This window comes from Oryzias latipes (genome assembly GCF_053564925.1).
Source record: "Oryzias latipes strain Hd-rR chromosome 1 unlocalized genomic scaffold, Olatipes_Hd-rR_3.1 chr1_Y".
NCBI classification, from domain to species: domain Eukaryota; kingdom Metazoa; phylum Chordata; class Actinopteri; order Beloniformes; family Adrianichthyidae; genus Oryzias; species Oryzias latipes.
Window position 1 is genome coordinate 9,445,593 of NW_027616335.1, and position 24,660 is coordinate 9,470,252.

Here is a 24,660-nt window from a genome sequence, read left to right on the forward strand (position 1 = left end):
AAAATAAGGCAAGATGTATTGACAAAAATAACGTAAGAGAGACATTTGCCTCTTTCCCGTGAATTTTTATTTAACCATAATTTAATAATCTGCCCATACTGCCTCATGGGATTTCGCATTTTCACCTCTTAAGATAGGATTTTAACAAAGTTGAGAAAAGTGGGAAAAAAAATATTCTGTACAATTATAAAAACGGTCATTTTACATATTAAAGACAGTAAATTGATGATCAGAATTAAATCATTTGATCAGTTCAGCTTTGAGGTTGTGGATTATAGATTTTAATTAACAGTTATAATTTGAGCCTAATGGCAACAAGGGGAACATTCGTATATCCCACTAAATGCAAATTTTGTCTCATTATTCCACCTAAATGTCTAACGTAAAAATAAATAATTCGCTGCTTTGTGTCCTATAAAATATTTAAAATTATGTGATTACCTGGAGCAATGTAGCAGCTAATTAGAATTTGAATTAGCACTTTACCCACATGGAAATATCACAATAATACTGCATGTGCTTATCATATATGCAGTACATTTCTGCACTTTTCTTTATCATATATCTTTTACTGGTGCACTTTGTCCGGCCATGTTGTAATATTTATAGGTGTATGGTGTGTTGTGTTAACTGCTGTGTGTTTTATTTTTTTGTGTTTAGATATCTCGAGATTGAGTCATTGCATCTGGACTTCTGGTCTTTTCTTCTTGGCATTAGATATGAAAGTGTTTCTAAAAATAACTACACGCAGGACATGATTTTGTCGTAATCTGATATTGTAACAATAAAGACTTTGTTTCCATAGATTAAAAGGTTGAAAATAAATAAAAAAAGATTGACTACATAACTGAGAAAACAGACAAGAAGGATGGAAAGGAGAATTTATAACCACAGGGGGGCAGTCACGCTGCATTTCCTTTCCCCACACTGCAGGTTTTTGACACTAACCCTTTACCCAGTTCAGTTACACAACCAGAACTCTGTTTACCATAAAAATCCAAGGAGACAATTTTATTACAATTTTATTTAACTGGACAGTATACAACAAGGCAACATACATAAATACAAAAAACATATGTATAAAAAATATGAATTTATTACAGGCTGCAGCCAAGTAGTCTTGCTACACAGCTTCTGGGCCCATTTCACTCTTCATCTTCCATCGAGGATTATCGTGCAGAAAGCATCATAACAAATTCTGCACAGAAACAGAAGAGTCACAGAGAAAGATTTAAGACTCTCCAGTAAAGAAAAACATGCCGTCATACTCCTCTGAGTCAACTTGGAAGTTTTAACCAACATCCCTCCTGAAACTGTTTTTTTCTTTTTTTTTTAAGTATTATTATTATTGTCACTAAATTAGGTCCTTGTGGAGCCATTTATCAAAACAGGACAAACTAATTAAAACATTAATCTATTTCTTCATTTGTTATTGTTAATAGCAAGCAGCTAATTATCCCATTTTTTTTAACTTACCATATTGATCATTGTTGATCCACTTGTTCATTAACAGTGAGACAAATGGATTTGGTCACATAAGAGGGTTTAGCTTGAGGCAGGTTTTTAGTTTTAGTTTTTTTTTTAGTTTTTGTTTTGGAAGATGGCAGATTTGGGGCATAAACAGTAAACGTCTTGTTCGATGAGAAACAGCCTGTAATGTTTGATAAAATTGTATTCAAAAATCATTAGGGTATGATGCATCAAAGCGTTCTGTCACACTCCACATAAAACACGTCAGCACAAGCATTTTAATAACTAATTTCATATCTCAAAATTAAAATCCCTGAAAAATGTTGTTTGTTTTTTTTTTTGTTTCAGGAAAAGGAATTTTGGCAGAGCCTTTAACTATCTTCTTTTTGATGATCAGATTAGAAAATGTCATAAAACCACATTAAAAGAGGCATCTAGCCCATAGTCTCATAATGTACAAAAACCAGGACAGGTCATCTCACAAGCTTTTGCTCAGAAACAACCCCTGCTTGTTTTACAGTCTACAAAGAGTTCTGGATAGCCTCTAAGCTGTGCAAAAAACCAAAAAAAAAAAACGTAATTTGTCATTGGCTAATGTTAGTGTTCACAAGGCCATCATAAAGGGAACACTTATCAATAATTGTGTGCAATTTTCATCTCCTAAAGAATAGAATTGCTGCCTGTGTACAGTTCCAGCAGTCCTCTTTGCTTGTGTCCAGAAGGGTAGAAGATTTCAGGATAGAAGAAGATAAAAAGGAACATTCTGGTTTAACCCTTTCAAGGCTTCTTAAAAATGTTGCATACTTTAACATGCATGATTTTTTATCAATATAAAAAAAACACAAAATGAAAGCTTAGTATTTTACACACAGGATTAAAAAACATGTTTTTTTTAAGTTAAAACATGCAATACTTAATGTGATTTTTCTTTTCTTTCATTAATCAGTGTAATATCTTCAACAGCTATATGGGGTAGTTAAGTACACTGTTCATTTTAAAATTTCTAAATGAGTTTTTAACTTTTCCAAAAGTCCTCTTGGTGTTGCCTTTACACTTGTAATGGTAACATTCTCATTAATAAACTCACATTTATCTATGATTGCCATCACATGAGTGAAAATGATTGTAATATTTTAAGTGGTTATTCGTTAATCTAAACTCAAACAAATGTGCCAAATCTGAAAATATATGTAAATGTATAATAATATGGTGTTAGCTTTAAGAATCTCAATCCACTCACCATCAAAGTCAATGCAGCCATCTTTGTTGAGGTCAATGTCCCCCAGAATCTCTTCCAGCTCGCCCTTCTTTAGCTTCTCCCCGAGGAGGGTCTTCATGCCTTCCTTTAGTTCTTCCAGGGTGATCTTTCCATCACCGTCACAGTCGAACTGTCAAGATCATGGATGTCATGACCAAAATATTGAAAGCAAAGCAAACTTTTCTGCATCGTTAAAAGTGGAGAAAACACCACAAAAATATAACAACATTCACAAACAAATCTTTGAAAAGAAGACTTAAAAACCTGAGTTTAAAAAGTTAAAAGTTAAAAAACAAATAAACACAAAGTTGAATGAAAAATATAGTGAACAGATATGATCCCAGCTGAAATCATTAAGAGCGTATCAGCACTGATGTTTGCTTTTGCAGCAATCCTTTAAACCTGTTAAGCCATAGTGCATCAAAGAAATGTGTGAAGTAGTGATTCATCACCTCATTTATTTTGCTTTGTCTGATGTGTCACAAAGGCCTCCAGTTCTATGGAATTTTCAAACAAGTCTCATAGGCTCAAATTTAACAGAAAAGACAAGTATTCTGCAAAAATTCGGATTTGCTTTTCATTTTTCTAACATTAAAACCAGAGTAGCAGTTTAAGAACATGGTCAATCATATGCTTATCTAACACTTGGATAAATATCTCCTAAAATCCACATATTGATTAAACGCAGGCAACGTTCTGGTTTGAACTTTGATCTTTCCTCTTACCAGAACTGCACATTTTTACACATTTTTCTTAAAAAGGGATCACTCGTAAAGTTTAACAAGAGTTTCAAATGAAAACTAATTTTGCAGCTAATTGAGACAAAAGTCCAGGAAAAATATGTTAAAAATAGAATTAAGCAAACAGCATCCAATATCATTAAGCTTCTGGCTGCATGGTTCAAATGTACATATTAACACACCTTTGCACGTTTGGGCTAAAAACAGTTTGTCCCCATCTGACTCAGAAATATTTCCTTAGGAGGCATTTTTTCTGTGCAATAATTCAGTAAAATTATGAAGGGTTGGTTTTGGAAAAACCAGTCCTTTAGTGCATCATTGAGTGCAAGATTAGATGAAAACATCTGAGGTGTTCTAGTAGGTTTAGGAACCTGCCCCTTACAGGTTTCCTGGGTTATCTTTGAATATTCAGCCAGAATTTGTATGTACAAGTAGAAAACTGCAGATCTTATTTTTGTATAACACCACTAAGGTAAAGTGCACTTTAACAAAGTAGAAGAGAATTCTGGAGCTGGAGGTTTGAGTTGTCTGAGCAGATGCATAAATAATTGACATTTTTAAGCCACAATGATTTCCGAAAGCTAAAAACTAAGCCATAATTGTTTTTTCATTTGTTTTAAAGCTGCACATTGTGCAAATACAATCAAAAAGAAATTTCTGGAAACTCAATGGGACAATTCTGTCTAGGAAATTATATAAACAATTGACACAATTGCTCATGAAATTGTTATGTCTGTGTTTTAAAAATTGAAAGGTGTCAATAAACAGTAAGATAAACTGCTGTAACTCAGAGTCTTTCGGAGGATTGCCTTATTTTTTATTTTTGCTTTCTTTGCTTATTTGCAGTTATATGTATTGATAGCATCATTTACCATTCGTTTTGTTTACCTGTCTAAAAGCACAGCGCAGTTCTTTTAGTCCAACCATATGAGCGGTCTCTGCCACCATCCTCGGTCCCATTAACTCACAGAAATCATCAAAATCCACATGGCCTCCCCCTGCAGAAGTAAAAGAGTAAAGTAAAGTGTGCACGTTAAAGCTGGTTTTACTGAAGCATCTAATTAATCTTTAACTCTTTAGATGTGATATTTACTTAGGCTCGACACATTTAAGATTTCTTGCAGATACTCTTCTCATGCATAGTAATTTATTTTGGTTTGCTTTCACACTTGAGAGGATCAGTGTAAATACAGTTGCAAGCATGTAGAAAAAGCTTGATAGTTCTCCTATACAAAAATTAACTCATCTTCTCACTACACCACATTTAATTGACCCTTTTTAACATTTTGCCCCCTATAACTTACATTTTTTGGTTAATAGATGCTCAATGTTTGTGTAACGGAACAAGATCGGTCTTTTTGTTTTAATTACACAAAATATTGATTGTGCCTAAGTTTCTTTTCCCCCCTGTATTCAATGTTGGGTTGGTAGCCCTGTCACGGTTTAGGTTTTTTTGCCTTAGTTTTTGCTTCCATTTTGTTTCCGTCATGATTTGAGTTCTGCTTCCTGTTTTATTTTGAAGGTTTCCTGCATGTCATGGTTTTGACTATTACTTCCCTGGTCCCAATCTGTCCTGATCGTTTTCACCTGTGTCTTGTCAGTCCTGTCTTGTATACAAGTCATGTCTCTGCCTTCCTCTGTGCTGGTCCATACCGTCATTTTACTGACTGTCTTCTGTCCTGTTTACCTGGTTAGCCCGCAGTAAGTTTTGTTTGGTTTCTCTGCTCGGCAGCGCTTTCTGATACGATAATAAACCCCTTGGCCTGCAAAAAAAAAAAAAAAAAAAAAGAGGCTGAAACGTTCTGTCAGGTTTTGTTGGGGACAGCCAAAAGAAGCAAACCAGAACTTACACAAAATAATTTGACTATTTTCCTTCTGGCTGTCCTCAACAAAAGCTGAAAAAACCCTCCTTAATGTGTTCTTCTTTGCTGGTTTTCCCTTTTATTTTTGGCACTTGCTTTTTCCCTCTCCCCTTTCTGCTTTATTGTCCAGCAGGAGAGGTGGGTGTCCTGTAACGTTAGGATATTTATTATAGCTTAGACCCACTCCGATCATCTTTTGAGCCATTTTAATCACGTTCCCAATGGAATTGTGCCTATTTTAGCCAAAATGGGGGGGACTGTCATATTCAAGAGTATAGTTTCTACAGAGCAGCAGTAGTTCATTGGAAATTTGCCTCTAAATTGTTGCTGGGACCGTGGATACAAATGCAAATTCATTTTATTTTAATTCTAAAGCGGCTTTCATGAAAAAAGAACAGCTCAAGATGCTGTACATAAAAACAAACAAGAACACAGCAATCCCCATACATGCAATAAAATAAGCCCCTCATCATAAATGCAATGAAAAAAACAGAGAAATGATTATAAAAAGCAAAATAAGAGGGTACCAAGAAGGTGCCGTCCACCCTGTGGCCCGGGTGTCAGCATTTCTTTGCAGAGCAACCCCGTCCCCCCCCCTTTCCACTCCTTGTTGCTGAGAGCTCCCTGTTTACATGCTCTCCCGGTAGCTTACAGTCCCTCACACCCCCAACCTAACAATACCAGTGCAAAGAAATGGCAAACATCGGAGCTATCCAGCTGTACAGTTTTGAGGCAGATGCCAGCTCAAACGAGGAAAAATGATAAGGTCAGTAGTTTTGTCCAATAGTGCGCTGCTACCAAACCCCCCCTCACAAACAAAATGTTCTCTCTGTTTCACTGGAAGCAAAAGCACATGTTCAGCAATGTGCTGGTTTTGCTTCAGCCCATCCAGTCACAACCCTCTTTGCTCTGCTTGATACAGTGGTAATTATTAAACACAGACACAATGGGCTGGCTCATGTTATTACTTTGACAAAAGGCAGGCTTATTTGATGCTGCACACACCAATACACTTGCTGCGCTTTCATTAGTTTGAACCCTCGTAGAAGTAAAAAGCTTAGATGGTTTTGATGGGTCAGAAATTTGATCAGAGCTTTTTAGTCTCCGATTGCAGAGAGACAGACTAGCGCGGGGAGAGGCAACCAAGAAATGCTTGACAAGTGTCATGTGGTTACAAAATCAGCTTAAGGCCTGTCAAACAAAAGGCCCCCTTTGGAAATAGATTTTCAAGTTATAAAAGTAGAGTATCATTTTGTTTGACTGGTTTTGATCTGAAGCAGGAGCAGCAGGAGCAGTCCTGGAGGACTCCTGTCGGGAAGACACTTTGTCTCAATCTTTTGGTGAGCCTTAAATCTGAGTTTCTCTGCAATTGAAGGTGTGATACCACTGGTAATGTATTTCCACAAAAGCTCTATAATGCTCTGACAAAGCTTAGAAGTTATATTAAATACAAAATGTGAACGTACAACTATTTAGTTCTCTCAATTTATCTAAAAAAATGCAGATTTGCTTTAATTTTTTCCTTTTTAAAAAAAAAATCTTATTTTGATTTATTGTACATATGCTTTAATTGCATTTATGCCTGTCTTCAGTTCCTACTGTTTTTGATTTTTAAAAATCATAAACGTCTTATTTGGACATTTTTTTGGTGAAAATATTCATTGAATCTGTGTTTTCAAGAGCCACTGTTAGTCTTGTTCAATCTAATCAGGAAATTATCCTCCTGTGTAATCTGATTAGCTGGCAGGAAGGAAGCCAGAAGCTAGCAAGTCTGTTATGCTTAATTGGTCAGAAAAACAAAAGTTTTTATTTCCTATCTACTTCTTCTTCACTTTATTTCCAAATGCCAACATATTAAAACAATTTGATTAGTTAGACCTTGAAAAATATCACACTACTGCAACAACTATCTGATTATATTGAGAAGGGACATGGCTGCTATAATCAAATACTAAAAATATGAAACAAAAATAAATTTTTCTGCTTTCATAGTGTGGATGGATGGAGTTTTCCTGCTCGCTCTTTTCCTTCAGCATATTTTTATGCAAATGAAAGTACAATAATTGGATATTCTCCAGGGCTTTGAGATTTTGATTTAAGAGATTGTGCTTTTTAGTCACTTTTTGGTTTATTGACATGATGCTGTGATCCTCTTGTCAGGTTGTGCTCTGTTTTCATTTTCCCAGCAGTCTCAGTCATAGCAGGTTTGAGTTTTAATCATCCTCAGCTGTTTCTGTTTCAGTTAATTTCTCTTCCATCTATTTAAGTCCATGGTTTTCAGTTGCACATTACCAGGGTTTCTGTTGTCCCATCTGTTTTGTTTTTTTTATTCTGTGGTTTCATTGGGGTTTATCTTTTGAATATTGTTTTTTTTTGTGTGGAAATTATTTTATTAAAGATTTTGCTACATATCTTTGTGTCTTGCATTTAGGACATTCACTTTCTTTTTTTGATATGTAAAAACATACTTTTTCCCCTCTATGTTAATGTGGAATATAAACATTACATTTTGTTTGGTAGCTCTTCTTTATTTTTTACTTGTGGGTCATTTCAATTTGTAAACCTTTATAAAAGGAAAAACCTCTCAGAAAGTGAGGAACACAAACTCACTGTGTGTGTGATGCAGCTTCTTTATGTCCTCTATGGAAGTCCACTGATTAGATCACAAGCTCAGTTTTTCAATTGCACAGCATTCAGTATGTGTGCAGTGTAAATCTTTAAGCACAGACTTCTTTCTAAAGCAGCTGTTCTTCTGATACGCTGAAAGTTCTAGTTGACGCTTTTCTGTTTCCTACATAATATGCCTATGTGCGATTTCTGTTTGTTTGTTTTTCCTCCTGTCATGCAATGGACTCCTAAACCATCAAGGGTGTATCCCACTTTTGCCTGACATTGACTGGGATTGGCTCCAGCAACACTGTGAACCCGAAATGGATGGATGGATGACTTCTTCCCACAGTTCTAAAGCTGCTTCCTCTCCATTGCTTAGTGATTTTAAAGAGCTGTAAGTGTGTATGTAGTTTGTCCAGGTGGGGCCCTGTGATCCAATGTCTATCCATGGTGAAGATTTTTTTTTTTTTTTTTTTTTTTTTTTTTTTTTTTTTTAAGAAACTGCTACTAAATATTGTTTGGCAATATATACTGAAAATGATGCTTTCAGAAACACTTTTTAGAATATTACAGTATATTAAAAGAAAATTTGGGTGGTTATTAGAACAGTCAAAGTTGGCAGAGCTCACAGAGTCTCTGAGACACAGTTCCAAAAGTTCTGGTCTACATAGGGATGAACATAAAATCACAGGTAATTTATATTTTTCAACAGTGCCGGAGAGCAAACGCCACAGCAGCATCTAAATGGTATGATGTGACATTTGCAAGTAAAGTACTGCTCTTTAATGGGATGCAGCTGGCTGTTTATGCAGATGGCATGACATTAGTACGTTAGTTTTCCACAGAAGCTTGTGTGGTCACTTGTGCTGATGGCTGGAACTAATGGCTAAATGTAAACCAAGCTCAGTGGTACTAATGACAAAGTTTTTCATTAATCAAATTGGCAGCATTGGCAACAACTAAAACATTCCTTATTGTTATTCTGAAAGTTACACTTAATAATTATTTAAACATAGTATTTATGCAAATATAACCTTTCATTTGTACCTCATATAATGGAACTCTGACATAACATTGGAGAGAAAAGCAGATTTGTTTAGTCAAGACTTCTTTTTCTCCATTCTTTCTACCTCCTGACTGCTTTTTCTTGTATCTGTCCTCACATATTAACCGGAAGGAAGAACTAATGTAGTAAAATATTCATCTGCTGTATGATTTGAAACATAACTGTGGTAAAATAGCTGTGAATGTGAAAACTAAAACAGTGCCCCAAAGAAATTCCCTGACTGTGCAACAGTATAAATGTTGCCAAGCTGGTAACCTGCTTTATTTTTACATGCTGCTGTAGTTTAAAACCTGGAGCAGTGGGTTCAGCGTGAATGATGGATTTAGCCAAGACGTCCAGGTGCAGGGGAAATAAAGCTTACTGTTTGGAACAGTGTTGCAACCAGATTTGTTCTGTTGCTGATCTATATTAAAAGTTCAAATAGTTTTTTTTAAACATTTTTATAGCACCTTTTTATGTAAAAATAACAGCTCCAGGTGCTAAATTACAAAAATAAATAAAAACAGAAAAAATGTATATTACACAATAAATAAAGTCAATTTGAAACTTTAACCCCTTGAGTTGATTTGATTTATCCTTACGTTAAAAAGGGATTAATCTACAAGGGAACGCAATCACTAAATGGATCCAGCAGACAAATAAGAGCCCCTCCACATGCAAACTAACTAGTCCACTTTCCGTCTGCAGTGAAATGCCCAGTAATCAGTGTGACAGAGTATCCTGCTGCTCCTGGTCCCCCAAAGACAAACATCAGTTCCTCCAGGACTTGTAGGGAGAGAAAACAACCACAAACTTTCTTGTTGTACACACAAAAGACATGACTCACAAAGTCACAACAGCTCATTTCAGAAAGTCCCATCAATCATGCACACATGCTCTAACCCCCAAGGAATCAATGAAAACCGGACCGTCACGTCCAGGCTGACGGATAATACTGACATTTCATCTTGATTTGCTGGATGATCTCGATGAGCTCCATCTCAGTAGGCATGTAGCCCATGGTCCTCATGCAGTCTGCAATGTCTTTGTAATGGATGAAGCCATCTGCATCGTAGTCAAATTCCTTGAAGGCCTCTTGCAGCTCTGGTAAACAGAAATTTACATTGATTGCAACAGCATAAGACAGGTGACACATCTCTTCCAGGAGTAAGACTCCAGTTATGTTTGTGCAGAAAACGAGAGTAGAAGGTTGGAAGATAGTTTTGATTTCAGCAAAAAGTTCCAAAGTGGACTGGGGGGGCAAAGCATGTTGTGCATTTTAAGTTGATGTTTTGTGTCCCTGGAATGTATTTTTAGGGGAGTCTTTAAAACATTAAATATCTCCCATATATCAAAAAGCAAGCAGGTTTAAAGGTGAAAGTTTTACAGGATAAACAGACTATCTGTGCTGCTAGATTTCCATCTTACCATCTAACTCCAGTGGCATCAGCTCTCTTTCCTGCAGAGCAGGGGGGGTACAAAGGCAATAATTAAAAGGCAGCATGGCAAGATGGCACAAAAAACCAAGAGCGCTTTAGTTCTCCTGAGAAATATTGAGCAATAATTTGTTTTTGACTTCCAAATTAGTACAACATGCATTTCATGTCAATGCTGCTGCAACCTGACAGTGAACTCTAATGGGATTTCACCCAGCGACATATCTCCCTAATTTGCAATCTGATACAATATCATGCACTACTTGGTGTCGGCGCACACACACAAACGCACACCCAAACGCCATTGCAGCATCCTCAAAAAATAAAAATAAAAACAATAGCGTTATCGCCATCTGTGTGCATACAAATAAACACCCACGCATGAGAGTATGACAGGGAGTTGCAATCCTTGCAATCCCTGTTCATGTGGATGTACTCCCATTCACAGATATGCACACTACTATACTTTGAAGCTTTTTGCAGACAAGTTGGTATTTGTATACATGTATGAAGCAGTCTGATTTCTTTGGCTTGCTGTGATATATCACTTTGTTTTGCTCCCTTTTTTTTCCCTTTCCCTCATATTTCTGGAGGTGAGCCATAGCTAAAGGCAAGGAGCAAAGTGTCCATTTTAAGCAGAATGGATGACGGCAGAACACAGGCATGCTGAGGGCTTAAAGCAGCAGGATGTACATCTGTCTGAAGACAAAGTGAGGTGACAATCCATGTCAAATTTTTGTAACAAACATTAAAAACCCAACAATGTCTCTAGGGAGCAGATTTAGGAATCAAGATCATCCCGTTTTATATATATTTCTGATTAAGCGTATTAAACTTTGAACTTTTCTTAAAGATCTCCAATCTTCTTTTGAACTACTTTCAAAGTGTTCCCAGTGAAATTTCTAATTACGATTATGCTGTGTTCACCAAAAAGATAAATATGCGTTTTCTTGTACATATTTTCTGCAAAGCGGCATAGTTTATAAGAAATTCTGAGTTGTGAGCGGGACTGTTGGCGAAGTAAGCCTGCCTCCATCCCATCAATTCAATTCAGTTCAATTCAATTTGTATTTAGATAACCCAATATTAAAACACAGTTGTCTCAATGGGCTTCGCTAATTGTACAAAACCTAAAATCAGTAATAAAATACAATTGCTGATTGCTAAACTAAACTAAACAGACTAAGCTAAAAGGGACATATTTGCCCTTAGACCCTCCTTCCAGGGAAGAAAAGAAGAAACCTCAGGGATGTACACGTGAAGCAGGGATCCTCCCCAGGACGGACATGCAATGTACCAGAACTTAGAGAAGAATTAACTTATCTAACTGTGCAACTGCATGTTAGAATACTGTAACAGATGGGCTTCATCCAGATGGAATAGGGTTAGGGTTAGGGTCAGAAGCCAGGTCCACGGCCAAGTACGGAAGAACAGACGAGTCAACTGCAATCTGGAATCACTCCCCGGACAGAACCCCAGTCAACCATACTCTCCCCAGCTTCTAGGTTCTAGCAGCCTATTATCAACTAATTGTAATTGTTATTAAAATTAAATTCAAACCTTAGTAACTTGCATGCACTTTGGCACATACAGTATAGCCAATGGTAATAATAATAATGACAAAAATAGAAAATCCACAGTTTTAGCATAATAATAATAACACAACATAGTATTAATCCAAGCATGGGGTTTATGAAACCATCTTCCTTCTGCAGAGATATATGTATAATGGATATAAAAAAATTGTAATTATTCCCACAAACGTCATTACAGTAGTGAGAGCAATAAGTTAAATATTCCCTGATTACTAACTAGCCTGGCAATAAGCCAGTCAAAGATGAATATTTTAAGCCTAACTTTGAATGTAGAAATTGTGTCGTACTCTCTTGAATGAGCTGGGAGCTTACCCAGTAACACTGGTGCTTGGTAGCTAAAGGGTCTACTTCTAACTAAACGTTTAGACATCCTGGGGGGGATGGTAAGGCAATATAAGATGTTTTTATTATAGGATGGGCTCATACCATCTTAGGCCTTGAACTTGAACATCCACTGTTAACACGCTTTCCCGCTAAACGCCCCTCACAACACCAACCTAGCATTACCGGTGCAACTAAAATGGCGAACAATAAATAAACTATCCAGCCATACAGTTTTAAAGCCAGAAGCCAGCTCAGACTTACATGGTTCTACTCGTCTACAAGTAGATGCATCAGAATGGGGGTGGAGCGGGGAGCTTGTGGCTTACTGTAGTAGCTTCTATGTCAAATCTTCAAGGGTTTTCCAAAAGAATTTATTTTGTGTCTGCTCCTGATTCACAACAATTTTAATAAAGAAATACTGCAATACTGGAATGCAATTTTAAACTTAATTTTCTTCATATTTGTCCTTCATCATAAGAAAAATGCCACATAATATATTAAAAGCACCATTTTCATCAGAGTGTACACTTGCCACAGAACCCCAGTGTCATGTGATGCTTCTTTCGTTAAGTATTTATTTAAGCATTGTGTCAGTCCTGCCTCTAAGAGTGTATTCTCTGGAAGGGTCATGAAGAACTTTATCTTTACTCTCTTGGCTGCCGCTTCTCTCGTTTATATTTCAAGGCACGCAGCCAGAGCTGCGAATTTTTGATTGGCAGTCTCTGATGCCTGAGGTAAAAGGAAAAAAAAAAAGTTTATAGATCTGTATTTGTTACACATTTTGTTGCTCTGATAGTTTGCGTGGTTTTTTCCTTGCCTTGATGTCATGTTTCTTCTTTACGAGGGAAAATAATCCTCCAGTTTTGTTGTTCTCAGCTCATGACCCCTGATTTCTGCGATTGCTGCTGCAGAGTTGTGTGTCGGGTGGAGCTCAGGGACGGTTTCAGCAGGTATAAAATACAGTTTTGATCTTCTTAGAAACCACCTGCCTCATATGTGCACTTTTAACAGTATAGTTGCATCCTTCTTTCTGTTTCTTCTGACACTCTCATTAGGAGAGTACAGTTTTGACCTTTACTTCTGAAAAAGTGAAAAAGGAAAAACTTGGAGCTGAAATGCAAAGGAAAGAGGAATATTTTCCCCCTAATTTATCACCAGTCTTGGCAGTTAAAACATTAATCACACAAGGTCATCCTGCTTACGTTTGCAACTGCAACAGTAAAAAGAGAGGCTCCCATGGTTTATCTTGGTGCTGCTCCACGTTTCAGGCTCCCAAACGATTATTCACACTAAAATATGGGCAACACAGTCAGAATGCGATGCCAAGATGCAATTGCATAAATAGCTATGTCACTTCTCATCACTGCCTATGAGCTTCTGTGGTTATTTAAGCCTTCTGTTCTAAAATGATTTTCCTATTGTGCTGCTCACAGTTTATTGCAGCTGTTTCCTGATCCCAGGATCCTCCAGTCAAACAGGACTAACATTTAGATAGCAAGGTCAGACCAATAATTAGATTTTTTTTCCCCTCGTCCAGAAAGCATGGACAGCATGCCGTGCAGACTCTAAGTTCATCCATCAGAATAAGCCCATTAACTGTTAATGTCATTCTGCCTGCCTTCACATAGCCAATTTGAGCAGTCCACTGCTTTGTAAGCATGACACATGTGCTCTCACAGAGCTTTGTTCATGCTTTGCAATAACACATAAAGACATCAAAGTGAAAAGGCGCCAAGAAAATGAGAAGGAAAAGCACATATAGATCCTGTTGATTCAACAGCCCTATCATACAGCCTTTACTGTTCATCTATCAGACTTTTATGTGTACCAATTGCTTTTCATTTGTGGCAGCTCTATGACACTTAGATCTAATGATTGCTGACGGTGAATCTTGGGTTAATGAAACAAGTACTGCTGCAGCATCGAGGGTCTCTCTGCATCCGTGCACCAGCATCATCTATCTTCAGCCAGGAGAATAATATGATCAGATCAGCACCTATTGTTAGGCAAAAACCCAAGAGCTAAATCTCACATTTATAATTTTCCCAAAATTTCTCAAGAACAATAAAATAGGGATCCCATTGGTTGATAATGATCCTGCTGCAAAAAACACCATTCAATTTTTATAAGTACAAAAAAACGCACTTGGTCTTTAATTCTGTGTAATCATGGTAAATCATTTTCTGATCATAAAGGCAGCCTTTGATTCTGTTTTGTATTTCCTCTCAGCAGGGTCTCCTTCCATTCAGTGATTACAACCACTGCCTCTTTGGCCTCAAAACTCCAAACAATGGAAGTAAATTGCTGAAAAATGGCACAAAAGTTTCTGAGTTTAAACTCACATTTGTGGATTTTGTATGCATACGTTTCTCTTAGAAAAAGAGCTAATCATTTTGTTGGCGCTAAACAAGGATTGTTAGTTTAACTCACCTAATTCATGCAAAAAGCAAATTGTTAAATGTTGAAAAAAATCTGCTTTTATTATAATTACCAAGAAAAAGGTTTTTATATTGTGTGCACTTTGGCCAAATGGGAGTGACAACGTTCAAGACCAGCGCAAGTTGTAAAAATACAAATTAAAGTCCCATCAGTTGACACACACTTTGTGTGAAATATATTCTCCACATTTGATCCTTGGGAGAGCGGTGAATTGCAGTCAAACCTCACTGAAGAATCATTTGGTGATTTAATACCCCCAAATGCTGAATGTCAAGCAAAGAGGCAAGGGGTCCCATTTTTTGAGTCTTCGGTATGACTCAACCATTGATTTAAACCAACGTCTTCCCAGATACTCCTCCTAGGCTACTGAACTAGTTTATAGGTTTACTCTAACAATTGATCTTCAAAAATGTTTGTTTTTTTAAAGCTTGGAGCTATTAGCTATGACATGGGGGGCTGTGAGTGGAGACATTTGAAGCATGTGCACTAAAGGTTTGCAACTCATGAAGCTCTAAAGACCAATCAGCATGTTAAGCTATGTTCACACCACCGTCAACAATGTGCGTTCAAGCGACCATGTCCAGTGAAAAGTTTATGTAAATGCACGTAAATTTCTGTTTTTGTCTTCCACTTTCAAAACTCTCAGGTTCACATGTCGCTACACAAGTTTTCAGGCTCTATGTACAACGCGCCATTAAAAGCTCATTGAAAGTTAAACCGGGTCAAACTTTTACCAATCAGGGACTAAAATTGGGTAGTTACATACGGGTAGTGTCCCAGAATTATATGACACCAAGTCTTATATATATCCAAATTGAGCTGTGAAAGAAAAAGTCTGAGGCAAGATTTGCACCAAGCCCCTTTCAACTGTAGGTAGTAGACATGCACTAGTAAACAGTGGAAGAAGAAAAGAAGAAGAAGCCCCTCCCTGCTTGTCCAGTGTGAACAGCACGGGCAAAATGACTTTCTTGAATGCACGTTCAGGATGTTCTTCAGCCCTTATTATGCCTGGTGTGAACGTAGCTTTACATTCTCTACAGACTTTTAAAGCTTTGAACTGACCTGTCCAAAAAGCTTATTTAGATAGGAGACATAAGCTGCAGCCACCATTGAACTGTTGCTGAGGCTCCTTTTACTCTTCCGCTTACCCTCCTCTTCTCCAGGATCCTTCCCTTTGGCTGTGGAGGACTTGGTGCTGTGAAGTGTGGATTTTTATTCTAGTTGTTGAGAGTTGTCATCATCAAAACAAGCATATAATTTGAAGTAAAACGACCTAGTGCAGCAGTAAATAGTGACTTTTAGGTGGTAGTCTTTAAAAGACAATTATGAAACGACTGCTTAGTGTCAGTACCATCTACAACAGCAAAAAAGTCACTATCAAAGTTAAAGCTCTTATTCTGCAGCTCCTTGATATCCATCATGCAGGGACACTATTCCTGTTCATAACTCCCAACCCACTCCCATTTGTTAGAAACTGAGAAGGATAGAAACCAGAATTTCTTGGAGAGGCTAAGCTGAAGGGCCTTGTTTTTGAATTTCCCCATAGCGGGCGATTTTCCAGCAGGTGCAGCCCTCCCTCCTCGTGGAGACACGCTGGGAGAAAAAAAAGCCTTTATCAATTTAAGGTGCGCTGGGTTTTAGGGGAACTGTCATGAGTCATTATCTTTTAACGTTCTTCTAAAACAAACATGAAAATAACTCCCAATGAAAGCTAAGGATGACATCACAGTCCTCACCTTGTTACATTTTGGTTTCTTGGTTTGGTTCTTTAATTTGTAAAAGCCTGATTTGTATTTACTAGATATTTGACTTGCATTTAATAGTTGGTTACCTTTTTTATTAAGCTTTCTTGATTAGGCTACTTGTATTAATATTGGAAAGTGCCATTTGGATTGAAAGGTTTGGATTGGTAGGTTTATTTTCCTATAATATAAAAATGACCTGGTGATATTACAGCGGACAAAACACATGTGATGACAGAAAAAAACTGATCAAGCATCATTCCAGTCCAATGTGTTAAAATACTTTGAATGTTTCGAAGACATGTGACCATACAGTAGAAGGTAGTAATAATGTTTCATTTGGATTATTTTAAAGAGGAAAAACAACAGGCGGCTGAACTATATGAAACTAAAATGTGAATGGATATGACTCTAATTCTTCTTTGCTTGATTGTGAACAAGTTACACTTGATTATCCTGCAAGAAATACAAGGAATCTGGAAAACCTAACCTGCACTGTTCAGTACCCAGGTGTTTATCTCTGAGTCACACTGGTTGAAGTTATGGCTAAAAATGTCCTGGATTGATTTTAAGTCAGTGAATCGGATCTTTCAAAATGAACAAACATCAACAATGAATAGGATCGTCAACCACACATTACGATGTGAATCGAATTTTAGATCATCACGCAATCAAAATAAAGAAGCTGATTCTGTTGCAGAGAAATGTGGCTTTATGCTGTTGTGTCACTTTTCTCTGAATCAGAATCAGCTGATTCACGTTGGTCACGTAATCGGACGAGGAGTTACGATATGTCAAAGAGCGTGTCATTTAATTGTTGCTGACGACATCTCCAGTGTTAAAGGGTTAAATAAGACTCCCTTTCATCGTCCATAAACAGAGGAGTGCAAATGCATACAGCAGTCACAGCAGACTGGTGACTTTGAATAAAATGGAACACAGGTGTGACCCACTGATGAAAACTACAGCAGACACCAAAACTTCAAAACTGGAGTTCGCAAAATAAAACAAACAGATGACCAACACAGACCAAATCCATCCAGAAACACACAATCAAAGAACCAAACCAAGAAAACAAAAACACAAGTCAGAAGTTCAATAATGAGAGACTGATTTTTCTTGGTGGAAATGCGACGAAAAGGTTATCGAGATAAGCCCCTTATCTTACGACTATTTCAGCAGATACAAAACTGATATTTAGAATGTTCTTGTTGTGTTAAAGCACCACATTAAGATGAAAGACTTTAAAATTTATATTTGCATTGACAACAATATGGCTATTTTTCTAACTTTAATTGTAGAAGACGTTTTTCTGCACTTCTGCACTGACCTGGCAGCAGAGGAGGGCCTGCTTTCCGGTGTTGCTTTTGGACTTTTTATGGACATCTTTACTACAAGACAAACACAAAGCATTAGTAAAGAAGCTCAGAAAAACCACACACACTTTTCAAATAAACTAGAGACACACATTCATTATTTACAGTGTTTTCAAAGCTAAATTAATGGATAAATGAAATGCAGAGGTACTCTGACCTTTTATTTGTAATTGTGTAGATAGATGTTTTGTCAATTACACTATAATTGGATCCTTGGTGTAGCTTCCCAAGCTGAAATTATAAATGAATATTACATTACAGTTTTTGAAATGTCTCCTTCATTATATTTATGTTGAAATGTCTAAGATGGAGAAAAACAAATTCATTTCAAGTTCTGCATCTATTACAGACAGTATTCCATGTATAAAAGGGTTCTCCTATATTTCAGTCATATAACTCCCTGGGAATTTTCAATGAGTTCTAACTTGGGTTAGAGTTACAGTTAGATGTATAAAGATAATTCCTCAAGGACTTAAATAAATGTATCCTTAATTCCTCAGTCTTATCAGGTCCTTACACAATACTAGACACTAAAGCTTCAGAACTCCTGTTTCACATTGTGTCCTTCTTTCTTTTTAGTAACTGCATCATTTGTTTCCCAAATATTTATTTTGTTTTTAAGTCATTTTGATTTAAGAAAAAAACATCCAATTACATATATACATATTACACCCTTCACAGTTTAAATGTATTCATTTTTTTTAAGAATTGTTCTCATTCTATTGCCAAAACATAAGTCTTTGGCATGTATGGTTATCTCATAGTAATTCAGAGTGTAAAAGGTTTTGTCCAATAATTATTAATACATTTGCACCCCTGTTTTTTGAGTTAATGCCTCAAAAATGGGTATACAGAAGATAAAACTGCAAGCTCATCATTATGTTTTTACACCATAAATATACTTTCTTTATGCCTGGTTTGTCTGCATGCACATAAATCATTCAACTAGCCACATCTACAAACACCCTACTTTTTTATTTATTTTTTTATAGAAATATATGCCATAGTTTGAATACATTTTGGAAAATACTTTTTAGCCTCAAATTTCTTCTGGACTTTTTTTTTTAGAAGGCAGGAGCTTGACCTTTAGATAGCACCATTTTGGAATAAAAACCTAAAGAAGGCTTGATCAGCACTTACAAAAATCTACGACTAAGATATCTGACACTTTGAGGGTGAACTTTTTCACACAGGGATACACCATCATGGACTTTGTTTGAATGGGCAGTATTCTACCTAAATGTTTCACGCCTCCATTTGACCTTTTATATTTTCCCAAAAGGGGAACAGAGACAGATGCAAACCAAACTATGGGGAAATGTCAAGGTAAAAAATGACCATGTAGTTTGTCTTCCGAACAGATTTCCAGGCGCCTCCACATCTTTACTACACCATGTTTACTAGAGATATTTTCAACTTTTTCACGATAGGCGCTTCTCTGAATTCCCACTGTGGCCTTTTTTTTTCTACTAAAGATTCAAGGAATGCACACCAAATACTTCCTTTTTTTTCTGCTGTGTAGTTTGTCCACATTGGTATTGTCTCTTAACCCGATGAGGGTTTTCATGCAGACAAAAAAATGACAAGTTTTCAGGAGGATCAGAGTTTGCATGTTAGTCCTTATCAGGTGAGATTCTATTGATACTAAATAAAACAAAAGGACAGCCCAAACAACTCCAGAAAGAACCTTTAAGGTCCCACTCTGATCATCTATTGACCTATTTTAAAAGTGTTACCAGTGGTCTTTTAATAATCATTATGCGGTTTTTAGGCAAATTCAAAAACCTTTGTTAATTTTTTAGTCATAGATTCTGCAGAGCGACAGGAATTCATCAGAAAATTGCCACTGAGTTGTGGGAGGGACTGTTGTCACACATCGAACCTGCTCTTATTTCTCATCTCCCTTTTGTTTACACGCTCTCCTGCAGCACCTCACTACCCCAACCTAACATTACCAGTGCAACAAAAATGCAGAGGAATTTTGGAGCTATACAGCTGTTAAAATTTGAAGCAGGTCCCAGCTCGGATGAGGAAAACAAAGACGTACATGGATGTAGTTATCCATAAGTGGATGTATCGGAACAGAATGGAGCAGGGACCTTGCAACTGTAGCACCTACGCCCTGCTACAGGCTTTTTCAAACATCATTTTTCGTCTGCCCCTGATCCACAATGATTTGAATAAAGAAATACTCAGATATGCAATTCTAAGCTTAATTTTCTTATTATGCCTTCCATCATCAGAAAAATGCCACTAAAACACTAAAATTTTAATCGAAGTCTGTCTTTAAAAAGCTCTAAGGAAATTCACTTTGAAGCTAAAAATGTCTCCTTTCTTTATGGGTGTGGCTGTCGTGTTGATATAGGCCGGTCTCTCTCCTGTAAAAGCGGGTGAATAATAAAAAGGTTGGCAGTCAGCTAAAGCTCTCATATAGAAATACTGCTATAAATGTGAGTCACAAAGGAATGAATGAGACCGAGGCTGAAGGGAGCTGAAACGAAGACAACAGTTGTGTGGACGAACAATGGAAATCAGGTATGTGGGTTACAGGAAGATTGAGAGAAGAAAGATGTCTGAGAAGAAATGAACAGGAATGATCTGAAGAGGAGGAGGAGGAGGTGGAGGAGAGTTGTAGTTGTCTGTTTGAAAGGGAGATTAATGGTCTGTCGTGGAGCTCTGCGGGGATGTAGGGACAAATTGTGCACTCACGCTATTAGCATGATGCCTCAGATGCAGTAAAAACACAAAGACAGATGCTCAAGAGCTGCTCCCGCGTTACTGCTTAAGGCCACAACAACCGTGGGGGCTCCAGTGAAAACGCAAAGGGAGAGGCAGCTCTTTAAATTATTGTGGACTATTTAATGTGTGACTGTTAAATGAGTCACCTCCCACTAGTCCGGACTGAAACGTGCCATGACTGAGTAGTGATTGCCTTTTTGCAATGAACTCCCACAATCAGTGTGACGTACATACTGATTGCAAAACACTGGAGCACGATGAGTTGTTAAAAACTGGAATGGAAGAATCTTTAAGGAGACAAGTGATGCGTTTCTTTTATGTTTCTGTATACCTTTATGCAATTAGTTTTATAGGTACAGATCTACAAGTATGATATATTTAAAAATGAGTCTAAGAAAAATTCACAATGTTGATGAAAAACAACTTAATTATTTTCTCAGAAAATTCTCTTCCTCATCTTCAACAAGCATATCTCCCATCAGGGTGAACAAGCACATCAACAACTTGCGCACATGTGAGTTTCACTGCACAAACCACTGAGTAGCACTCTCCGTGTCTTCGGCACTCCTCCCTAAGTGGCCAATCGCTGTCAATCACTGAGCCAACACAGGCAATTTAAATTCTAATCAAGCTAAGTGAGGTAATGAAATGGGAAGCTATAGGTGGACCGAGCACAAACAAACCCATCCAACACAGCTGACAATAGAACGCAATGCTGCTACGGTGAACTAATGTGCTGACAGTATCTGGGAGACGCCGCCCAGAGCCCTTAAGGTTAAATAGAAACTCCAAATGTGTTTTTGTGAGAACCACTGGAGTGGAGATGGTCAGGTTCATTTTCTATGTGACTCACACGCAAGCTGTGCAAAAATACAGTACTCTCTGCAATGATTTTGTTGATATTTTAACAGGACAAAACACTTGTTTGAATGGAAAAAGGGCTACCATGTGAGCATCCACGGATTCATTAATGTGCCAATTTTAATGAGAGGGAAATGCATAAATCCTGCAAACTTTACTTCAAAGCTGCCAAACACACTAGGACATAATAGAAAGAAAATAGGAGCAGCTTAAAATGAGCCTGGAAACCTTTTTAAGCTGAGTGAACACAGTGGAAGGTTATTATCATGGATGTTTTTTATTTATTTATTTTGCTTTCATTCTGATTTTGTGTCCCACAATTTAGCAGCTAACGTTGATTTTCACATAAGAACAGGCAACTGGTTATAGAATTTCCATTATTTGCAAATTGTGGAGCATTTAGTCGTGCCAACAGGCAGACTAACATGGTAACCCACCAAGGATATCATGAATATAAACATTTTATTGACAAAAAGACCTTTCTGAATACATTTATGTCTATACTCCTGTTTTGCTTTGTCTCTGCTCAAACACACCTGACTCAATTCACAGTGACTCATTTTCAGGCTTCTGGAAAGCTGATGAGCTGAATCGAGTGTGTCTGAGCAGGAAAATCAAAACTCGCAGACCAGGGTTGGAAAGCACTGCTCGAGGAGATGATGGGAATCAATGAGGAGTGGAAGTTGTATTACAAGCAGCACGTTAAACGTGGCAATGCTGCAGGAGGTGAATATGCAATTATCTCTGTCAGTGAAAGTCTTTCTTTCTGCTTCTGTAAAATCTTAACAATCGTAAACCTGTTTTTTCATTGTTTTTAAAATTTTAGACTTTATGTGGACAAAAGCTCAAAAACCCACTCCCAACCCAATTTAGGGGATGAATTTCTAATGAACTACTATCATTCTGCAGAAACTATGTCCTAGAAAACGATACAGATTTTTTAAAATTTCAGCTAAAATTGGCAAAATCATAAATAAAAGACCACTGGGATTACTTTAACAATAGATTAAAAGATGATTTGAGTGGAACTTTACATTTATATAAAATTAAAGTGTGACTTAATTTTATTCTTAAAAAAAAGGCTACCTTGATAAACAAAAACAATCCAAATTGTTTAACTGGAGTAGGCTGTGAGTTTAGATAGGCTTTTGTTGCTATGTGCTTTTATCTGCCCCTCACATTTTGCATCTTTACAGTGTATTTTTGCATGATCCAAAGACTACATTGGAGGAAAAACTGTCAGGTTTGGAGAGCTATCAAATTGTATCGTATTTTAACGCCTCCACTCCAAATCTTACGTACCTACAGATTCCCCACCAGCACTGATTTCTGGACACAACTCTGAAATGAGGCTGTTTGCTTGAGATCCTCTCAGCCAAAGAGAACAGAGTTCAAGCATATCTTTATCTTCTCTCTCATTAAATAAAAACGTCTTCCTCCAGTGGAGTCCAGCCTCCCCTCCCTGAGTGTGTTTATATGAGCTGGCAGAAGCAATCAACAAGGGCACAAATATTGAACCACAGCAGATAGAAGCATGGCATTGGGTATCTGTTGGTTGCACTAAAATGTAGCATTGGTTTGAGTAATCAAATGGTGTAGAGCTGAAACGGCTGTCAGTCCCATCAGACTGAGTAGGCTGCCTCCAACACAAGTAGAAGCAAATGAGCCAGTATTGATAGAAGATAAATTATTGAACAGTATATCTTAAAGCAGGTTAATGCCTCGCTATAAATCATTTGAACAGAAAATCTTTCGGATGCGTTCCCTCTCCAGCCATAAAACAAGGAAGAACGGTTGAAAGAATTGCAGTGTTTACTTACTTGTAGCTCTTCCTGTTCGTCTTGCGTGACGGATGCAACTGAAGCATAACTGCAAGGAGGCCTGTTACCTAACCTGAGGATTATATGATGAAAGGTGATTATCCAGCTAAATATGTCTGGATTAGAGATGCAACTCCTCAAGAACAAAAAGGACAACAATGTGTTCATACTACACATGTCCTCCATCTGCCAATCATCAAGTCAGCATTTCCTTTCACAAAGCGAGGAAGCCTGTATGCCAAAAGAGCTCCACTGTTTCCCTGTTCAGTGTTTGAAGCAGTTTGTCACATTGGATTGGGCTTTAGGGAATTGTAGCTGCAGCAAATGTCACACAGACTCCAAATGAACTACTGTGTGAAAGATTAATAAAAGATGTATGTGGCCAACGTTATTTCAAATCAGAACAAGCCGAAAGTCAAAGACTAGGCCGGTTGAAGTGTAAAAAGTTCCAAGATTTGAGAAAAAAAAAAAAAAATTCTCTCTCAATCGATATATAAAATGATGAATGTTTTATTTCAAAGAGACCTTTTTAATATTTCAGTGATGGATGGTTAGCCATTTACGTCTTTATACGTGACTGAGGGCTTTTTCCTCTTTGTACTGTCCCCCTTTTTTATCCCAGAGTTGAGTTCAAAGCGTGAAAGCCGTTAGTTAGTCGAGTCTTTATCAAAAATGTTATCATTTATCAGCCCCTCGCTGCAAAATGCCACTAATTGAGGCATTCGTTTGACATCACTTTATCTCCATCACAGATGGAGAGATGTTGAGATCTTTAGATCGCAATACGTATTTGAAGTTGAGAAATATCAAAAGAGATATTTGGCTTTTAAGCCGACAAAAGAATCCACAACCACATCTATTCTCTTGTTCCTCTCCTTCTTATTTAAGCGCAGAGGTCAGTGCCTGAACTTTGTCTCACTCCGCTGAACAAACCTTTGGCAGAGCACATGCTTCACATGTAAATGTCACTTCACTCTAAAACGTGTAAAGGAATATAAAAATAGAAGCAGTGTTTTTGCACCAAAAACTGTAAAAAAAATAAAAAAAAATAATAAAAAGTAGATGTTTCGTTCAAGCTTTAGGAGAATCTGGTAGCAGTTAATGTAAGTGGACATTTTGTGGTGTGCATTTGAAAAAACAAAACAAAACGGCAAGTCAAGCACTATTGTATTTCTCTGCTTCTCACTTTTCCCACCTCCATTCTCACTGAGGCAGTGCTGCAGTGGGACACTATTGAAGAACCTATTCCTTTGTGCAGTCAGACTCTTGCCACGCTCAAATATGCTTAGTCTGTCAAACCAAAGCCCTTATTTAACACTTTGACTTTTTGAAAAGCTATTTAA

The 24,660-nt window shown here is 37.3% G+C and overlaps 1 protein-coding gene across 6 annotated transcripts; it reads right to left on the reverse strand.

The window, feature by feature from the left end:
• Positions 1-1,006: 1,006 nt before the first annotated feature.
• On the reverse strand, positions 1,007-23,392 carry LOC144981211 (calcium-binding protein 2-like). 6 transcript variants are annotated; one of them, XM_078943412.1, is made up of 10 exons: positions 23,318-23,392; positions 18,055-18,128; positions 17,852-17,912; positions 16,271-16,372; positions 15,842-15,974; positions 10,414-10,444; positions 9,946-10,089; positions 4,357-4,466; positions 2,711-2,858; positions 1,007-1,198 (listed from the first exon to the last, which is right to left on the reverse strand). In XM_078943412.1, the coding sequence occupies exons 3-10, from the start codon at positions 17,905-17,907 to the stop codon at positions 1,170-1,172; spliced, it is 753 nt and encodes a 250-aa protein (XP_078799538.1). In that variant the 5' UTR covers positions 17,908-17,912; positions 18,055-18,128; positions 23,318-23,392; the 3' UTR covers positions 1,007-1,169. The 6 variants fall into 6 exon arrangements, with proteins under 6 accessions (XP_078799538.1, XP_078799541.1, XP_078799537.1 ...); XM_078943415.1 differs by lacking the exon at positions 16,271-16,372 and having other exon boundaries at positions 23,318-23,385; XM_078943411.1 differs by lacking the exon at positions 18,055-18,128 and having other exon boundaries at positions 23,318-23,367.
• Positions 23,393-24,660: the final 1,268 nt, after the last annotated feature.